Genomic DNA, 18,010 nt, shown 5'->3' on the forward strand with positions numbered 1-18,010 from the left:
ATATATATATATATATATAAAATATATCTATATCTATATCTATCTATCTATATATAGTATGTCTAAGACTGTGTTCATGGAGTACTCTATCATGTAGCATATTCTCCCCATAGTGAGGGAGAACTAAAATAGAATTCAAGGTCTTCCTCAGTAGTAGAGTCCAGATGAGAATGCCAAGGGATGTAAAGCCCAGACTGAGGGCCAGAGGGAAGGTGATGTAAAGAAAGCAAAATCTGAGTCTAAATAAGCCTTTAGCCACAGACTAAATTAATGGACTGGGCGAATATTCTTTAGTCTGCATTTTGAGGCAAAAATGAATCTCTTTTGGGCCCATAGCTGCTCATATGACGAAGTCACAAACCTCCCTGGCTGCTTTCTGCACAAAACGCTCGTCGGTCACCCGGAAGGCCCGGCACAGAGCCTCTGCAGGATCATGGGGGAACATTTCCTGGCGCACCAAGTTCACATGGAGGTGGACAGAAGCGTAAATAGCAGCATCTACTCCGCCATGCCCATCAAACACGGCAAAGTAAGCTTGTTCTTCTTGATCCTGTCAAAGGAAGCAGAGCACATGGCCAATTGGGTGATGGGCTGTGATCAGATTAAATTTAAAAGCCCCATTCCCCATCCTCCTCCTCCGCCTCGCCCTGCACCCCAAAGTGAGTTGCCTCCATAACAAGACAAAACATTTCCCTTTTCTAGCCACTGCTGAAGTCCCTGCAGTCTCAGGGCATTTGTGTTTCCGTACCAGCACACTGGAATACACATGCCCGATTAACTCGGGCAGAACTGCCCCTTTTTGTGGAAGTTGCTACTTTGTGCCATGGAAACCACCCACACACATTTGCTTCAAACGTTCCCCATGCAGCCAAAGCGAAAAATAAAAATAAAAAATAAGAAGCACAAAAAGACAATAATTAAATGCCTTTATGAAGATAATAAATTACATTTAAAATAAGCTTTATAAAATGTAAACCACTGGTATAACATATATGTGGATATGTACATCATACAGATACACTTCATGATTCCAGAATTCTCACCATATGGGAACCAAATTTTTTTTTTTTTGGTTGAGGCAATTGGGGTTAAGTGACTTGCCCAGGGTCCCACAGCTAGGAAGTGTTAGGTGTCTGAGATGAGATTTGAACTCAGATCCTCCTGACTTTAGGGCTGATGCTCTATCCACTACACCACCTAGCTGCCCCTGGGACCCAAATTCTTTAAGTCAACTTGCAAACATTCATTCCCAATGTAATTCACTCTGTCCTTTTGTTTTGATGATATAGAAAAGAGAAGAATGCTCAACCACCAGATTCTGTTCTCAGCCCATCCCAGAAGTTTGTTTAACACTCACAGATCAGCGAGACACTAAGGCTAATCAGGAAAAGCTGGTTCTAATCTAGTTTACAAGACACAGTAGCTGTGTGATACTGGATAAGACTACAAATTAATAATAGAGGAATTACTACTCTGTAGCCGTACTAGGAGGTCTCCATGTTGATGGCGGTCTGGACCAAAAATCAATTCTTGTCTGGTGAAGAGACGAACAATTCTTTGGACTACCGGTTCCCCGGCTTTCTTGGGGAGACATTGTGATTTTGGCTACAGACCTTTTTATTCCTGGGATTTGGGGGAGAGCTGGATTTTAGTGCCATTCCAGCCAGTCACTTAACCAAACTGCTTGACTTTTTCTGTGCCTCCATTTTTTCCATTGGTTAAATAAGGATGGATGATATGAACCTCATAGAGATGTTGAGAGGATCTAATAAAATAATATTAAAAACATTTATTAAAACAGAGCAACCTCTTTTTGTAACTTTATTCTCTCAAAAGGGACCCAAAATGGAATCTAGATAAATTTATGATTGATTCATTTAATAAATAGGAACTTAGACCTTAAATACCTCCTTCCCTTTGAGAACATTCCTTGAGGCCTCTGTTAGTAAAAGTAAACTAGACAGAATGGATTGTCAATGATTTAAATACAGTAGAAGAATTCCTATGTTTGTGTGATTGTAGACAGGTCAGCAGGATCAAATCAAGATGAATTTAAAAAAAATTTTTTTCAAGATTCTTCAGATAAGGGTATCTAGGTGGCATAGTGGATTGAATATTATCCCGAAGTCAGGAGGATCTGAGTTCAAATGTGGCCTCAAACATTTACTATCTGTGATGCTGGGCAAGTCATTTAACCCTGATTGCCTCAAAGCAAAAAAAATTTTAAAGGCAAACATTTTTTAAGATGCTTGATGGCAAGGAGGAGGGAATCAGTTAAGATACCAGAAGGGCTAGGGAAAAAATAATACTTAAGGAAGCAAGATTTGGAAGTGGGAACATACAATCCAGAGCAAGAGAGTGTGGATATCTTTGAAAAGAAGGGGAACAGCACTGCCAGACTGATCTTTCCAAAACAGCTTGTATCACATCATTCCCCCTACTCAGTAACTTCCTATTATTGCCTAAGGTCTACCAAGAGGGGTGAGAGTGGGAGAGGAATGAAAAAGAACATAGTCTGTTCAAAGTCCCTGAAGTTTAAGCTCAGTCCTTACAAATGCAGAGTTTGGATCACAGGTCACATCTAAAATATAGACTAAATAATTTAGGACCTAATTCTGGCTCTTAATTGATACCTTAAATTGCATTAATTTTAATATACAGGATGACCCTGCTATTATAGCTATAATATGTCTTTTAAACTGAGGATCTCAAAGCATTCTGCAAAATGAGATGTAATACAGAGGATTTGAGGAGGCAGCCTAATACAATGCAAAGAAAACCAAATTTGGAGCTTGGGAGCCTAGGGATAGAACTAGCAATTCTGGTACCCATGACAATGTGGAATTTAACCAGCTTTTTTAGAGACAGATTCATCTTGAGGTTGAGAATACTGTCTCATGGGAATAGCTCTATACATGATCAATGCAGTGACAGGAAAGACATATCTTGAACCCAGGTCCTCAGATTCCAAATCCCATATTCTTTCCATTTTTGTTTAATCATTTCAATCGTGTTCAACTCTTCATGACCCTATTGGGGCTCTTCTTGGCCAAGGCAATGGGGATTTGCTATTTCCTTCTCCAGCTCATTTTATAGATAAAGAACTGAGGCAAACAGGGTTAAGTGACTTGCTCAGAGTCACACAGCTAGGAAGTGTCTTGGAACTCAGGAAGATGAATATTTCTGACTTCAAGCCTTACACTCCATCCACTGAACCACCTAGTTGCCTAATTGTTGTTGTTGTTTGTCCTTCATTTTTGAAGACCAATGACATCCCAATGTTGGATATGGTGTGTTTGGCTGTGGCTGATCAGTCCAGTATGAACTGGAAGATATTCCCAAAATGGTCTGTTAGAACATTTAGGGGAGAAGCAGCTCTGTATTTAGAACACACTTAATGTAACACTGTCCCTTATAGTTCAAAGAGGTATAGGTAGAATTGGAAGTTATCTTGGGACATTTCTTTTCCCTTCCTACATTATAAACTCCTTCAGAGTGGGATCCCACTCTGGGATAGGAAATTTTTTATCCCAGCATCCTAGTACTGATTTACCAATCTGGTATATAGCAAGTAGGAACAGGATGATCATTTGAAGCAATGGCCCACAGCTGATGATGAAGCAAGAAGTAAAATCAAAAGCAATAACTGCTTCAGCAAACAGTACCAAGAGCTTTGAATCAAAGTGCAAACTCAATATGAATGTAACCCCCCTCCAACTCTCATCCTCCATTAGCAGCTATTGCTATGGGGCTTTTGGATCATGTACACGGAGTTGAATCACGTCAGAAAATAAGCAACATAGTCACATTCTTAGGCACACATGGCTTAGACATCTGCTGGTAAGCTTTTGGACATACATACACATAGTCAACCTTGATAGTCCGCAATGTGGAAGAGTATAACTTATAATTTTTAACTGATACTCAAACACAAATTTGAGAAGAGTGACAAGGAACAAGTAAAAGAAAAAACCTACTTCTGTATTAGTTCATTATGTCTTAATAGTAAGAACTAGGATTCACTAAATGAAAAATGTTTGGTAAATTGACATGGATTATAAAGACCTAGTTTATCAATTATATTTCTTTAAATTATAAGCTCAGCAATTTCTCTTTTTTAGGAGTCAAGATATATATATCTCTTTGTGTACACACATACATACACACAGACGAGCGCACATTTCCCCAATTACATGTAAAGACAATTTTTAACATTCATTTTTTTTTTTTTGCCTCAGTTCCTCATCTGCAAAATGAGCTAAAGAAGGAAATGGCAAATGACTTCAATATCTTTGCCAAGAAAATCCCCAATAGGGTCATGAAAAGTTGGACATGACTGAAATGATCAAACAAAAATGGAAAGAACACATGTTTTGGAATCTGAGGATCTGGGTTCAAGATTTTGAGTTCCAAATTTTCTCCCTCCCTTCTTCTCCTCTTTTTTCTCTGAGACAGCAAGCAATTTGAAATAGGTTGGATATGTGCAATCATGTAAAATATATTTCCATATTAATTATATTAAAGAAGACACTAACCAAAAGAAAAAAAACATGCAAAAAAAAATGAAAAATAGCATGCTTCGATCTGCAGTCAGGCTCCATCAGTTCTTTCTCTGGAGGTGGATAACATTTTTCATCATGAATCCTTTGGAATTGTTGCCAAGATATTTTTTAAAAATATGGTGGAATCAGAAATAACTCAGCTAAGAGAGCAGCATGGTGCTTTCTCAAAGTCAATCTCATATAAAGTTAGCAGGGTAACCAAGAAAAAATTGTCAGGTTTCCATAGGGTTTAAAATTGATATGTAGAATGTGTCATGTTGATAATTTATGTGACTCTTTGAACCAAAGCTGGTATTAACAGAAAGCTGTAAGGAAGTATATCTACAGAAGAAAGATAGAACCTGTAATCAGCAAAATCCTGGATTGAGCAAAAAGGGAAATGATCATTTCTGACAAAAAGGAAAATGATAATTGTTGGAGAGACTGTGGGAGGACAGAAACATGACAATTATTGGTGTAAATATAAATTGCTCCAACTATTCTGGAAAGCAATTTGGAATTATATCCAAAAGTTACTAAATTGTGCATACCCTTTGACTCAGTGATACCAGGTTTAAACATTCAAGAAAGGGGAAAGGGCTCATGTGTAAAGAATATTTATAGCAGCACTTTTTATTGAAGAAAAAACTGGAAACATAATGGGTATCCATTAAGTGGGGAATGATTAAGCAATATGTGAATATCATGGAATGTTGTGGTGAGGAATTCAGAAAAATCTGAGAAGTTCTATGAACTGATCCAGAATAAAGTAAGCAGAATCACAATAATTTATATAATTATGACAATTTTGCAAAGAAAAATAATGTTGAAAAGCACAGGAACTTTGAATAATTCAAGGACCAATCTTGACTCCAGAAGATTAATGAGGAATCACGCTTCTTGCTTTTTTGGCAGAGAGATGGGGGTACAGAAAGTATGTAGAGGGGTCCATTTTAACTTAAAACAGCTCTTAGATTTTTGGGATGCCATATATTTTCAGACACAGCCAACATATCTATTTGTTGTGCTTAACTATAATGTATTATAGTGTCTGAGGACAGATCTGAACTCAGGTCCTCCTGACTTCAAGGCTGGTATTCTATCCACTGTGCCCATCTAGCTGCCTCTCAATATACATTTTTACCAAATTGTTGACTCTCTTTTCACAATTTTCTTGCACCATTCTTAATTCTTTTCCTAATTTTTCTCCTATTTCTGTTATTTGAATTTTCAAATCCTTTTTGAACTCTTCCAGGATTTCCTTTTTCAGTCCTGAAATCAATTTACATTTTTCTTTGAAGCTTTGGATGTAGCTGTTCTGACAATACTGTCTTCTGCTAAGTTTGTGCTTTGCTCTTCCCTGTCACTACAATAACTTTCTACATACATGTTAATTTTTTTGGTTCATTTCCCAGTAGACTATTTCTTGATTTATAACTTTATATTATACTTGGTCCCTGCTCCTGGGGTATCCTAACTTTCAGACCTATTTTGTTTCTGTTTTCAGAGCTAGTTCTAGGAGACCAAGTTTTCAGTGCTTCCAAAGTGGTATGACCTAAGGAGAAGCATGGTCATTGTCTCCTAGTCTGTGCTTTCGTCTTTATCCAAAAAGAGACCTTGTTCCTCCGAGACCATAAGTGTCAGGGCTCCTCTTGCCCCTGAAATTATGAGCCAGAATTGCATGACAGACATTGCAACAGGATCCCAATACCAGCAAAGGGTCCCCTGTAATCTTTTTATGATCACTTATTTTACTTCCTTATTGTCTGTGGGCTAAGTGTTCCCAAAGCTGATGCTACCAGTGATGCAGCTGCCTTCAAGCCATGCTGTGTGCTCTTCCAGACTTCCCCATCACCCCAGTATGATAGAACTTCCTGCTGACTTCTTCAGTTGTTTTGGGCTGAAAAATTGTCTCGTCCCTATATTTTGTTGGCTCTGCCACTCCAGAATTCAATTTGAGATGTTAAAAAGTTGTTTGGAAGAAAACTTGGTAGAGTTCAGATAAGTTCTTGTTTCTACTCTGCCATCTTGGCTCCACCCCTATATTTAATATACATTTAAAGAAGCCCACAATTTCAATATTCAATCCTAGCCTTCTATTCTTTGTTTACTGAAATATTCATGTTTAGTATATGAGATTAAAAATCATTCCCCAACCACCAAGTGGTCAAAAAAAACCCAGAGCTCCTTACCTCTATGAAGTCACAGGTATGTTTTTTGAAAAAAAATAATGATTAGTATGGTGAATATTAATATTATTATGAAGTATTCTCTATTCCTAACTGCCTTACATTTAACTCTTCTTTGTGTGAATTTAGTAACTGTATACGTAGGTTGTACATATATTTTATAGGTATTTGTCTTTCCATTAGAATATAAGCTCGTTGTAAGTAAGGATCTTGTCTTTCTTTGCATTTATGTTTCCAGAGTCTAACACAATTTCTGCAACATATTAGGTGCTTAAAATATGCTTATTGATTGGTTGAATTTATTGAACTTAGTCAAGTAAACACAACCCAGAAAAACAACATACTAGGTTATCGCAGCAATATAAATGAAAAGAATAAAAACAAGACAATAAAAACTGAATATTAAATAAGATAATGACCAAGGAAGCAAGGACTATCTGCAAGGAAGGTAGATGAGAAGATTCTTTCCATCCCCCCCCGCCATCTTTGCAGAAATAATGGGACTGTGAGTGTGAAACACAGTATATATATCAAAATTTTCTGATATGTTGATTAATTTTGTTTAACTGCTCCCTCCTCCACCTTTTATTCTTTGTGATAAGGGTTGTTGTCTGGGAAAGAAAGACCAAGAGGGAGAATAGTGGATTACATTAAAATATTGGGGTAATATAAAAACAAGACATCAATAAAAATATTTTAAAAAAGAAATGTTCATATTTGTTAAGTTCACAATTTATAAAAAAGAAAGATAAAGCTTATAACCACCATTTGGCTGTTCTATGCACTTAGAATGCATCCACCTACTCATCATTTAAAATTCTTAGCATCCTTCAAATCAAATGTTCAAATATGATAATATTTATAAAGCATTTAACACAATGCCTAGCATGTAGTAGGCACTTTATTATTTCTTCCTTTTTTCTTTTTCTTCCTTCCCTCCCTTCCACATTTCCTCCATCCTTTCTTCTGTCCCTCTTTCCTTCCTTCCTTCCTTTTCCTCTCTTCTTCCACCTCTCCCTATCTCCCTCCTTTCCTTCTTTTTTTGCCTTCCTTTCTCAATTTAAAAGCAATTTCCTATGAGAACTCTCTTCTGATTCCTCTTAGTTGCTAGAATTCTCTTCCTCCTGAAATTTTATTGTATTTGTAAGTAAATACAATATAATGTTTATAATATATATTAATAATATAATATATAAATATATTCTATTGACATGTTGCATCTTCCCAGTAGAATGTAATTTCTTTGAAGGAGGGGAAAGAACTGTTTTTCATTTTGTCTTTTTTATATCCCCAGTGCTTTTGTTTATCCCCAAGTGTTTTTGTATCTAAGTGTATTTAAGTAGGTATTTAGATATTTATTGATGAGATCCTGGATCACTAGGTGAGGATTTGGGGAGAAAGACTGAAATTCTGATAAAATTACTCCCTGAGGCAACGTTATAGTCCTATGCTCTGTTGAGCCCTTGGATAACCCCACCTTGCTGTCCTGTCAGACTTCCAAGTTGTGGTTAAATTCCCCCTATAAATCAGTCCATGGCCTATGACATCTTTTGGATTAGCTGCCATGGTGACCAATGTGCCTCCCAGAGTCTTTCTCCTTCACCTCTCCCATGCCTCATGGTATCTTTCCTTTCATCCCCTTTTCCCACTTCTTCCCCAATGCTTCATGGTGTCTAACTATATATTCTCCTAAATCTATTTCATATTTACTTCTCCTGGTATCTATTTTGCTTCTTCATTTTGTCTGTAACCCCTTTTCCTAAATAAGCCTACCTTTCACCAAAGAGAATGGCCATTATGAATTCTACACATGACTAAACTTCAACATTTGCTGCCAAACCCCAAAATTTGGTGCCAGTTGCTCTTCTCAATCTCACCATTTGGTGCTAAAACTCAAGCCCATGTCTTATTGAATGCCTTTCCCAGTGTTAGTTGCTGCTCACAGGTTTTTTAATCCCAGGTAGTCCCCATCACTTGACTAAAAGAAATTTCTCTAGATCAAACAGGAGAGGCTACTCTTAGGATCTACCCAAAGGGTTTCCTCTAAGCAAATCAAAATCATTCACCAATAGGCTTCTTTACATCTATTCCCACCATGTTTTGCATGATCAATAAAAAAAGAATTCCAAGGGCATATTTAGCTAACTGAAGCACAGGACTGAGAAATTAGACCAACATTAAAGAGCAAGTCAATGAAACATTTAGAAATAAATTTCAAGCCTCTCCAGTCCTTTGGCTTGCTCCTCAGATAAAACTTATTCTTCCCTTTTGATAATATTTTCAAATGGATTTTATAACACACATATGAATTTGTCCATAACAAAATGATTTGAAAATATTAATATCATATCTCATATATATAATGGCATATTATAACAATCCTAAAATATAATATGATAATCATATTACAGATCCTCCTGACTTTAGGACTGATGTTCTATCCACTGCCCCCATATAGCTGCCTCCAGATAATAATATTATAGAGAAATAATTTTCCCTATTTAATGAAAGCAAACTTCTGCCACTTGACTTATGGTCCATCATTAAGAATCTACTAGTAACTCTCATTTTCAATAAAGGAACTTAAGGGAAAATGGCAAATCCTCTTCTCTTTATCCCACTGGCCCTTGGGATGTGCCTTTTTTACCTCTAGATTGAAGAGCATATTAAAGTCAGGAATGCAGACGTGTTTGTCCTCCATTTTCCTGCGCATGTTTTTGATGGCATGGATTGATGTCTCATAATACAATTGGGGTTTCCTGCGGAGAGGGAAGTCCTTCACCCAACTGCAGCAAATCTCGTGTAGTTTGCTGAAGACAGAACGTGCCAATTTCACTGTCTCAATCTCTGTGGAAGAAATATAGAAAACCCAAATGAAAGACTTTAGAGAACTGTTTTTGCCTTGCTTGTCTGCTTAATAAAGACAGAAGTAATTCATCGTTGTCAAGTTCATCAATAGAAGAGATTCATTGTTCAGGAGAAGAAATGACAACTATTTTGCATTCAAAAACACAATTTTATATTATCACTGCTTGCCTCTTAGTTATTAACATCAGACCAATAAACAATCCTGCAGGCTGATTTCTCCCATTTCTGGAACTAGAGTTGTTTTGGTCTCTGCAGGGGTTCCAGTAGCATAACTGCTCTTTCAGCACCATTAAATAACATTAACTTAAAATCTATAGCTGCAGGTAGTGACAAACAACAACAATAACAACAAAAGCCAAAATAACAGTTTATCTTATTTAAGCACTGTTGTCTCTTCTTCTTACTTTGCCCTGTTTTCCTTTTCCCAACTTCTTTATTCCTCTCTGCTCTACCTTCTTTTTCCATCCCTTTCTTTGTGGAATACTAATGAATTGGAATTTTGTTGTAGAATGAAAGCTGCTTGAGGACAGGCAATATTTCACTTTTATATTTCAACACCTAGCACGGAGCCTAGAAAAATAAATACTTAAGAAATACTTGTTAATTAATTTTTTGGGAAAGATTATTTCAGTATTATTTTAAAAAGGGACGTTAGAAAATCTAGCCCAAACCTCTCATTTTACAAATACAGAAATGGTGATCTGAGAAGTTATGACTTGCTCAAAGTTACGCAGACTAATCAGGATAGAATCAAAGCCACTGTACTATACTATTACATTTAGTGATTAAAGTTTTGTTTTCTGTTCTTAATTTTAAAAGCAAGCAAATAGAATATGTTTAATTTCACTTAGGAAAAAGTATATCTTATTTATATGGGGACTCTTCTCTGTGAATCACTAATGTTTGGTAGAAAGAAAAGTTCCCTCTAGTTGGAGTTAATCAATCTAAAGTTGATTGGGAGCTATCATTTTGTAACCTTAACACTGAAGAGAAAGAGTAATACTTTAGCATGTTAACATAGTTCAATTTTTGTGTGCTTTGACACAAAGATGTTCCTTTTCTATTATTAATATGGAGAATTATAAATAAAAGTTGTGTGACTTGACAGCTGTTAGCTGGTGCTGTAGTTAGGCAATTATTAGGAATCATTTGTGGCTTTTCATTCCATTTCAGTGATTCTCAGGCTGTGGTATCCTCAAATTTATGTGTGTATTTTCCTCACTATTTAACACTATCCAAATTGCATCAGTGACTCAGTATAATAATCGAACATATCTTCCATAGACTGAATGATATCTTGAACATACATTACTATTTTTCAAATGTATGTGATGCTATTATATTTAACAAATACACATTTAAGTTATTGACTTTACCACAGTTTTTTGTAATTGCAATTTCTAATTGTAATTTGTTAAAAGCTATTAACAGCACAACTATTATCAGATGGCAGTCTATGAAATCATTTGTGGTTGGAAACCAACTCTAAAGGCCCCATAGACTAATTGACTTGCTCAAACATTCCACTTTTAATTTGTATGAACTTAAGTGACGGTGACAAAAAGAGCAATAACATTGTGGGATGACTTGAATGGTGATGAAGAAATTACATTAGATCTAATTTTATCCTCTCCTCAAGATATAACGGTATTAAATTTCAAAGATAACAAAGGAGCCGCCTGTATTTTTTGCAATCTACTTCAAAGACTTCTAATAATCCCTGTGAGAATCGGAAAGATGTAGTAAACAGAGTGTTTAACTTGAAGCCAGAAGATCAAAGTTAAAAGCCAGTCTCTGTGACTGTCACTTAATTTCTCTGAATTGCAGGTAACTTCATAACACATTATGTTATACATGATTCAGGGAGTTCCTATACTGAGAAAATCACAGATCCTTGATTATCCTCAAATAGAAGAGAACAGAATACTATTTTAAAACCTGGATTTCTCACACACTTTACATGAGCAGACAGCCTGAGAAAAGCGAACTAACAAATCTTGAACAAGTGGGGCTGCATTTTCTACATGAACCTGGGGGTCCCATCTCCTATTCCCCAGTTTTGCCATTGTTTCTGTCTGTATTTCTTACATATTAGGACAAAAAGTTCAGAACAAGGGCTCTCAACCAACTGATTTCAGGTGAAAGGTTGAATTTTAAGCCAAGATTAATCATGGTACCTATAACCAGAAAGTTCATCTTTGCCATCAAGGAACTCACATTTTAATGGGAGAGACATGAGAATATCTAGGTACAGAACTACATGGTAGCTAGTCTCAGAGGAAAGATATTAGATTCTGGGAGTACCAGGAAAGGTCTTCTGTAGAAGGAAATTGAGTTGAGTTTTGAATGGAAAAGCTAAGAAGCCAAGAGGTGGAGAGGAAGGGAGAAGAGAGAGCAGATTCCAGGTGTGGTGATTATCATCCTTTATGAGCAATCTTTGCCCTTCCTTCCTTCAGCCTTTTTCCTTTAGAAAAGTGAAATAGAGTTTCTTTGCTGACTCAAAGAAAGAGCCTCTAGGGCTAGCAGCAGCACACATCACCCTGAGGGTGGGGGAATGAGAGGATTGGGCTTGGGTTCTTCTGATACAATAACTTTAATTCAAAACAACAAATCAGTTGCCTATTCAAGCAAAGCAGAATATATGAGCAAATTTTAATTAACCATATACAAGGTGCCTTTCTTACTATAAATCATCAAGGTGGTAGTCTCAAGAGCCTAATTTTTTCAGAAGCAATTTTAGTGGATGCTTCAATCAATCCTGAATATATTTAATGTGTCAGAGTGAGATTATAAATGTTATGAGAACCAAGGGACTAAAGAAATTTGTAAATGACAGAAGCTATCACGGGTAAAAGAAGAAGAAATGATATGAAGTCCTATGTTTCTGGGGTCACATGGAATTTTCTGCTGGATTGTAACTACAAACTTGTTCCCTCCCCAGAATTGCCCTATGAGCTAATCTGGGTCTCCTGAAACTTAACACATTCAGAACCCAGAAAGCTGTGACAGAAAAACATGAAAATAACAACAAATCCCTCCTTACCCTTGTATGGTGCTTCATAGGTTACATTATTTCGTTTGAGCCTCCCATCAATTATTACCCTGGCTTTACAGATGTTTAGAGAAAAATAAATGACTGGCCAAAGACCATAAGGTTGTGAAATAGCTGAGCTATAATTCAAGCTGTTTTCAGTGACAGTCCCAAAAACTTCCATGGGTTTAATTATCATCTCAACACAGATGACTCTAAAATCTCTCTGGAAATCAAGTCCTACATCAGCTGCTAGACATCTACTCCAGGATGTCCCATTGGCATCTCAGTCTCAAAATGATCAAAATGTAATTTATTATATGTTCCCCCGAATCCATTCCTTCTCCAAACTTTCCTATTTTTGTTGATGATCCCCCAAACCTTTAAGCCACGAGTGTTTGCAGCCTTGAAGTCAATCATGACTACTTCCCACTGTCACCCCTGCATATTAAAGCACTTGCTAAATTTTGTCAGTTCTTTCTCCATGAAAAAATCTCTAGATTTGTGCCTTTCTCTTAACTCCCAGAGACACCATGACAATTCTAGCCATCATCAATTATTTCTTGAATTATTGCAAAACCTAATTATCTTGCTGTTTTCAGCCTCTCCCTCTGCAATCCTTCTGCAATCCTTTGGCAAATCTGCCAAATTAATTTTGCTAAAGCATATTTCTAAGTTTCCCTTATTCAGAACTCACCAATGCTTCTCTATTGTCACTAGGATAAAATATATATCCTTAGTCTGGCAATTAAGGCTCTCTCAAATACTGCTGCTACTTATCTTTCCAATATAATTGCATGTTACTATCCTTTACACACTCACAATTCAAGACAAATTACTTGCAAGCTGTTCCTAGGACATAACATTTCATCTCCCACCTCCTTGTTTTTGCACAAATGGTGTCTCATGTCTCAAATATACTTCCTGCTCTTCTCTGCACCTCCAAACTCCTGATCTGCATCAAAAAGAATCTCAACTGCTACCACGGACTCTTTCCTGACTTTTTCTGCTAGTACTTTCTCCTTTTTGAAATGATTTTGTCTTACTTTGTATGGACTTTATATTTACTTATCTGTGTACATATTGTAATTTCCCAGTAGATATAAACTCCTTATGGATAGATGCTGCTTCTTTTTTTGTCTTTCTAGATTCCCGAGGTCTAGCATAGTCTGGTTCTTTATATTTGTAGTCTTATTGAAATGCTCAATAAAATTTGACAAAATTGAAATTTATATCTTAGTCTAATGTTTTTCCCATTTCATTTTGTTGCCTCTCAATATGTATTTTGCTGTTATGAGAAAAGCTTGGTTTTGAGTGGAAATAATCAGCATGAAGGACAAAACACAAAGAACAGGGAAGCTAAGGGGTGGAGGTGAGGAGGAAGATGATTTCAGGCATGGAATATATTATCCTTTGTCAGCAACCCTTGCTCTTCTTCCTGCCTTCTGTTGTTAATAACAGGAATAAGAGATAAAGAAGGGACTTGTGATGTCATTGATATATGGAACTCCTGGATGAGAAAAATCACTCTTCCAGTGTATACTGGCAACTTCTCTGCAACTTATAATATTAGAAAACTTTCCCAGAGCACAGAACTTATACCATATATCCACCCTCCCTTAGATTTATAAATAACACTTTTTCCCCCAGTGAGCTCTCAGGACAATTCATATTTGGGTGAGATAAATTAAATAAACTAAACATTTTCAAATGCTTTGGAATGATGGTAGCACAAGGTTAGTTTGGGTATATCTCTCTGGCATCTCTTGAAAGGTTTTGAAGCAAGAATTTTGTTGTTGTGGAGTTGTTTTAGTTGTATCCTACTCTATGTGACTTGGATTTTCTTGGCAGAGAATATTGGAATGACTTGCCATTTCCTTCTCCAGCTCATTTTAGAGATAGGGAACTAAAGTAAACCTTCAGAGTCACTTAGGAAGTGACTGAGGCCAGATTTGAACTCAGCAGATGAGTCTTCCTGACTTCAGGTCTGACATAATATCCACTGTGCCATCTAGCTGCCCTTAAAGCAACAATAGTCACTACTTATTGATTTTCTCCCTACCTTCTCCAACCCCTTTCCTTCCAAGTCTCTTCAATTTAATATCATAAGTTTGTGGCATTTAAGAGCATTTTTCCTTAAATAAGAAGCTTGGTCAACCCATCAGTTTTTCTCTAACATGAAACATTTTCCTTAAGGGAGTACTGCAGAATGTCAGCACCACAAATAATTGCTGATTGAAATGGAAGGGAAAAGGGGAGAGGAGTAAAAATGGTCCCCAGTAGCAATCTACCCCCGCACAGCTGTAAATTACTCAGTAATCATTGTCTTGGTTCTGATCTAGAGTTAAAGCTGAGTCAGCTATCATCTTGACTTTATGATGCAGAATTTTATAGCAGTGACAGAGCTTGTAGTATCAGTACTAGAGAAGTAACTCCAAATCATAAAATTATAGGATCAGAGAGTTGAAAGGGACCCCAAGGCTGTCTAGTCCAAATGACACACAAAAGAAATAATCTGCCAAGTAGTTATTCAACCTCTGCCTAAAGACCTTCAAAGAGAGGGCTCTTGATGCAGACCATTCCACTTCTGAAAAACTTAGTTTTTGGGGAGGTCAATCCCAACTTGTCCTCTTTGGAATTTCTCTTTATCCTCATCCTTCCTGGTTCTGTCCTCTGGAGCCAGAGAGAACAATTTTAATTTCCTTCTATATGATAACCTTCCAATACTTGAAGATAGCTTGAGTCTTCTCTTTTCCACATGAAATATTCCTAGTTCCTTTAACTTATATTGTCATGACCTGAACTAAGGATCCTTCACCACCCTAGTTGTTCTTCTCTCAATCTAATCAATGTACATCTTAAAATATGATATCCTAAAATGAACACAGCATTCTGGATAAGGACCGATGAGGGAACAATATAGTGAGACTATCACCTGCTATTTTGGAAGCTACCCATCTCTAAATGCTGCTCAAGGTCACAATAACTTTTAGGGACCATATCACACTTGAGTGTCTTTTTCACTAAAACCCCTAGATCTTTTCCAGAACAATTGTTTTCTAAACATGCTTTCTCTGTCTTATTTTAATTAAATTGGTTTTTTTTGGTACTCAAGTCCAAGACTTTACATTTATCATTGAATTTCATCTTAGTAGATTCAGCCAAAAAAGTCTGTCACATTTTTAGATCTTGACTCCATCGTCCATTTCATTAGTCATCAGTCCCAGTTTTGTGTGATCTGAACATTTGATGAGAATACCATTTATACCTTCATTCAAGTCATAGATTAAATTGTGAAGTAGCACCGGGCATAACAGATTGTTGGGATACTCCATTAGAGACTTCCTGGAATGTTGACATTGAATCACTAAGAGCTATTCTTTGAGTCTGGCCATAAAACAAGCTCTGAATTCATCTTAATTTATTATTATCTAATCCATATCTTTCAATCTTCACCACAAGAAAATATGAAATTCTTTATCAAAAATTTTGCTCAACAGAACCAGAAGAACATTGTACACAGTAACAGTACCTGGCTTTCTCAAGGATATAGTGATTAAAGACAATGCCAAGAGTTTGGGGATGGAAAATGACATCTAAATCCAGAGAGAGAAATATAGACTGAATGTGGATCAAAGCATAGGATTTTTACCTTTGTTTGTTTATTTGCTTTTTCTTTCTCATGTTTTTTTCTCCTTTGGTATGATTTTTCTTGCAAAACATGACAAATATGGAACCATCTTTAAAAGGACTATACATGTTTAACCTATATCAAATTGCTTGCTGTCTTGGAGAAGGAGGAGGTGAGCAAAAGAGGGAGAAAAATTTGGAACACAAAGTCTTACAAAAATGAATATTGAAAGCTATCTTTACATATATTTGGGAAAACAATACTATTGCAGAAAACAAAATGTGCTCAAATATAGGTAAGCTATGTTCAAAGCATTTCCCTCATTTACTGGTTTGTAATCCTATTAAAAAAAAAAGATTAGGCTAGCATGATTTGTTCTAATAACGACATGCTGCTTCATAGTAATCATCACTTCTCTTTCTAAAGGTTTGTTAAACCATCTCTTTAATGATCAATTCTAAAATTTGACCAAGAATTGAAGACAACCTTATTGTTCTACAATTACAATCATTAATATCTACCCCTATCCCAGTTTTGTGTGTATGTGTGTGTGTGTGTGTGTGTGTGTGTGTGTGTGTGTTTCTCTCTGTCTCTCTCTCTCCCTCGGAAATTGGAACACTTGCTATTCCCCAATTTCATGGCATCTCTCATTTTTTGATAATGTTTTACATATTACTAAGAGTAGCATGGCCAAATACATCTGACAGTTCTTTCAGAAGCCAAGGCTGTAGTTCATCAGAGGTTGGTAACTTGATTTTTAACAAGAGCAACTAGGTGTTCACTTATTATCTATTTATCTTGGGCATCAATTTCCTGTTAATCATTTTGTTCTGTCATTTTCAGAGTGAAGGTCATTTTTCCTTGTTGCAGAATTAACAGAAACAAAATACAAATTGAATGGCTCTACCTTTCCCTCTTGTTAATTATCACCATCCTACTCATTTTATGCACAGGTCCTTTCTCTTCTATGGTCTTCCTTTAGCTCCCAAAATAGAATTTTAAAAATTCAACAAGCCTTTTTTGTTGTTTTTTAGCTTCCTTTACCAGCCTTATCTCATCCTGAGTTTTAACATTCCTAACAATTTTTACAGGAGAGAACCACACTCTAATATTCATTCTCTGGTTTTACTTTCATCTTCTGTAAGTTTCTTTTTAAAATTCAATTCGTTGGTGAATTGATCTCTCCAGAAAAATTTCATTTTTCTTCCTCAATGCAATTATTTCCCTTAGTTTCTTCAGAATTTCATTCTTGAGCAACATATATCTCTCCTGAGCTCATTTTCTCTGAAACATTTTAATCCATAGGATCCTGCATATTTTTTTCTTTTGAAACTTTTGAAGTCTACTTTTCCCAAATCTAGAAAATTAGACGATAACTAGAAATCTTCTTCTCTTATACTTTTTCCTCACTTATTCAGGTTTACCATCATTTCTACCCCTGAAATAAATTTCTCCCTGTTAGTGAGAAAACTGGCCCAGAATAGCATTTTCCATTGATTTCTCCATCTTTTAAGGATGAAATAATCAATAAGTCAAGATGAGTAAGAGAGAGCAAGATAATGAGAGTGAGAGAGTGCTATGCCAGCAGATGTCATGATAACAAAAATCCCATATCACCACTTTATCATATCTTTGCGGAATGCTTGTGATGTTCCCCAAACTCTTCATTTACTTCTTCTCTTCTGTCCAGGTAGTTGTTGGTATAAGCCAGTGACAAAGTCACTTTATTTCTCTTCCCTTTGACCTTCAT

At 36.3% G+C, this 18,010-nt stretch overlaps 1 protein-coding gene across 1 annotated transcript in view; it reads right to left on the reverse strand.

Annotated features, from left to right (window-relative positions):
• The window catches only part of PPM1E (protein phosphatase, Mg2+/Mn2+ dependent 1E), a 203,654-nt gene that overhangs the window by 13,786 nt on the left and 171,858 nt on the right, over positions 1–18,010 (reverse strand). The window contains exons 3-4 of the mRNA XM_051994154.1: positions 9,378–9,577; positions 362–550 (exon numbers count right to left, since the gene is read on the reverse strand). Coding sequence (XP_051850114.1) covers positions 362–550; positions 9,378–9,577 — 389 coding nt within the window. The remainder of the gene's footprint in view (positions 1–361; positions 551–9,377; positions 9,578–18,010) is intronic.

Source organism: Antechinus flavipes, chromosome 4 (genome assembly GCF_016432865.1).
Source record: "Antechinus flavipes isolate AdamAnt ecotype Samford, QLD, Australia chromosome 4, AdamAnt_v2, whole genome shotgun sequence".
Taxonomy (NCBI): domain Eukaryota; kingdom Metazoa; phylum Chordata; class Mammalia; order Dasyuromorphia; family Dasyuridae; genus Antechinus; species Antechinus flavipes.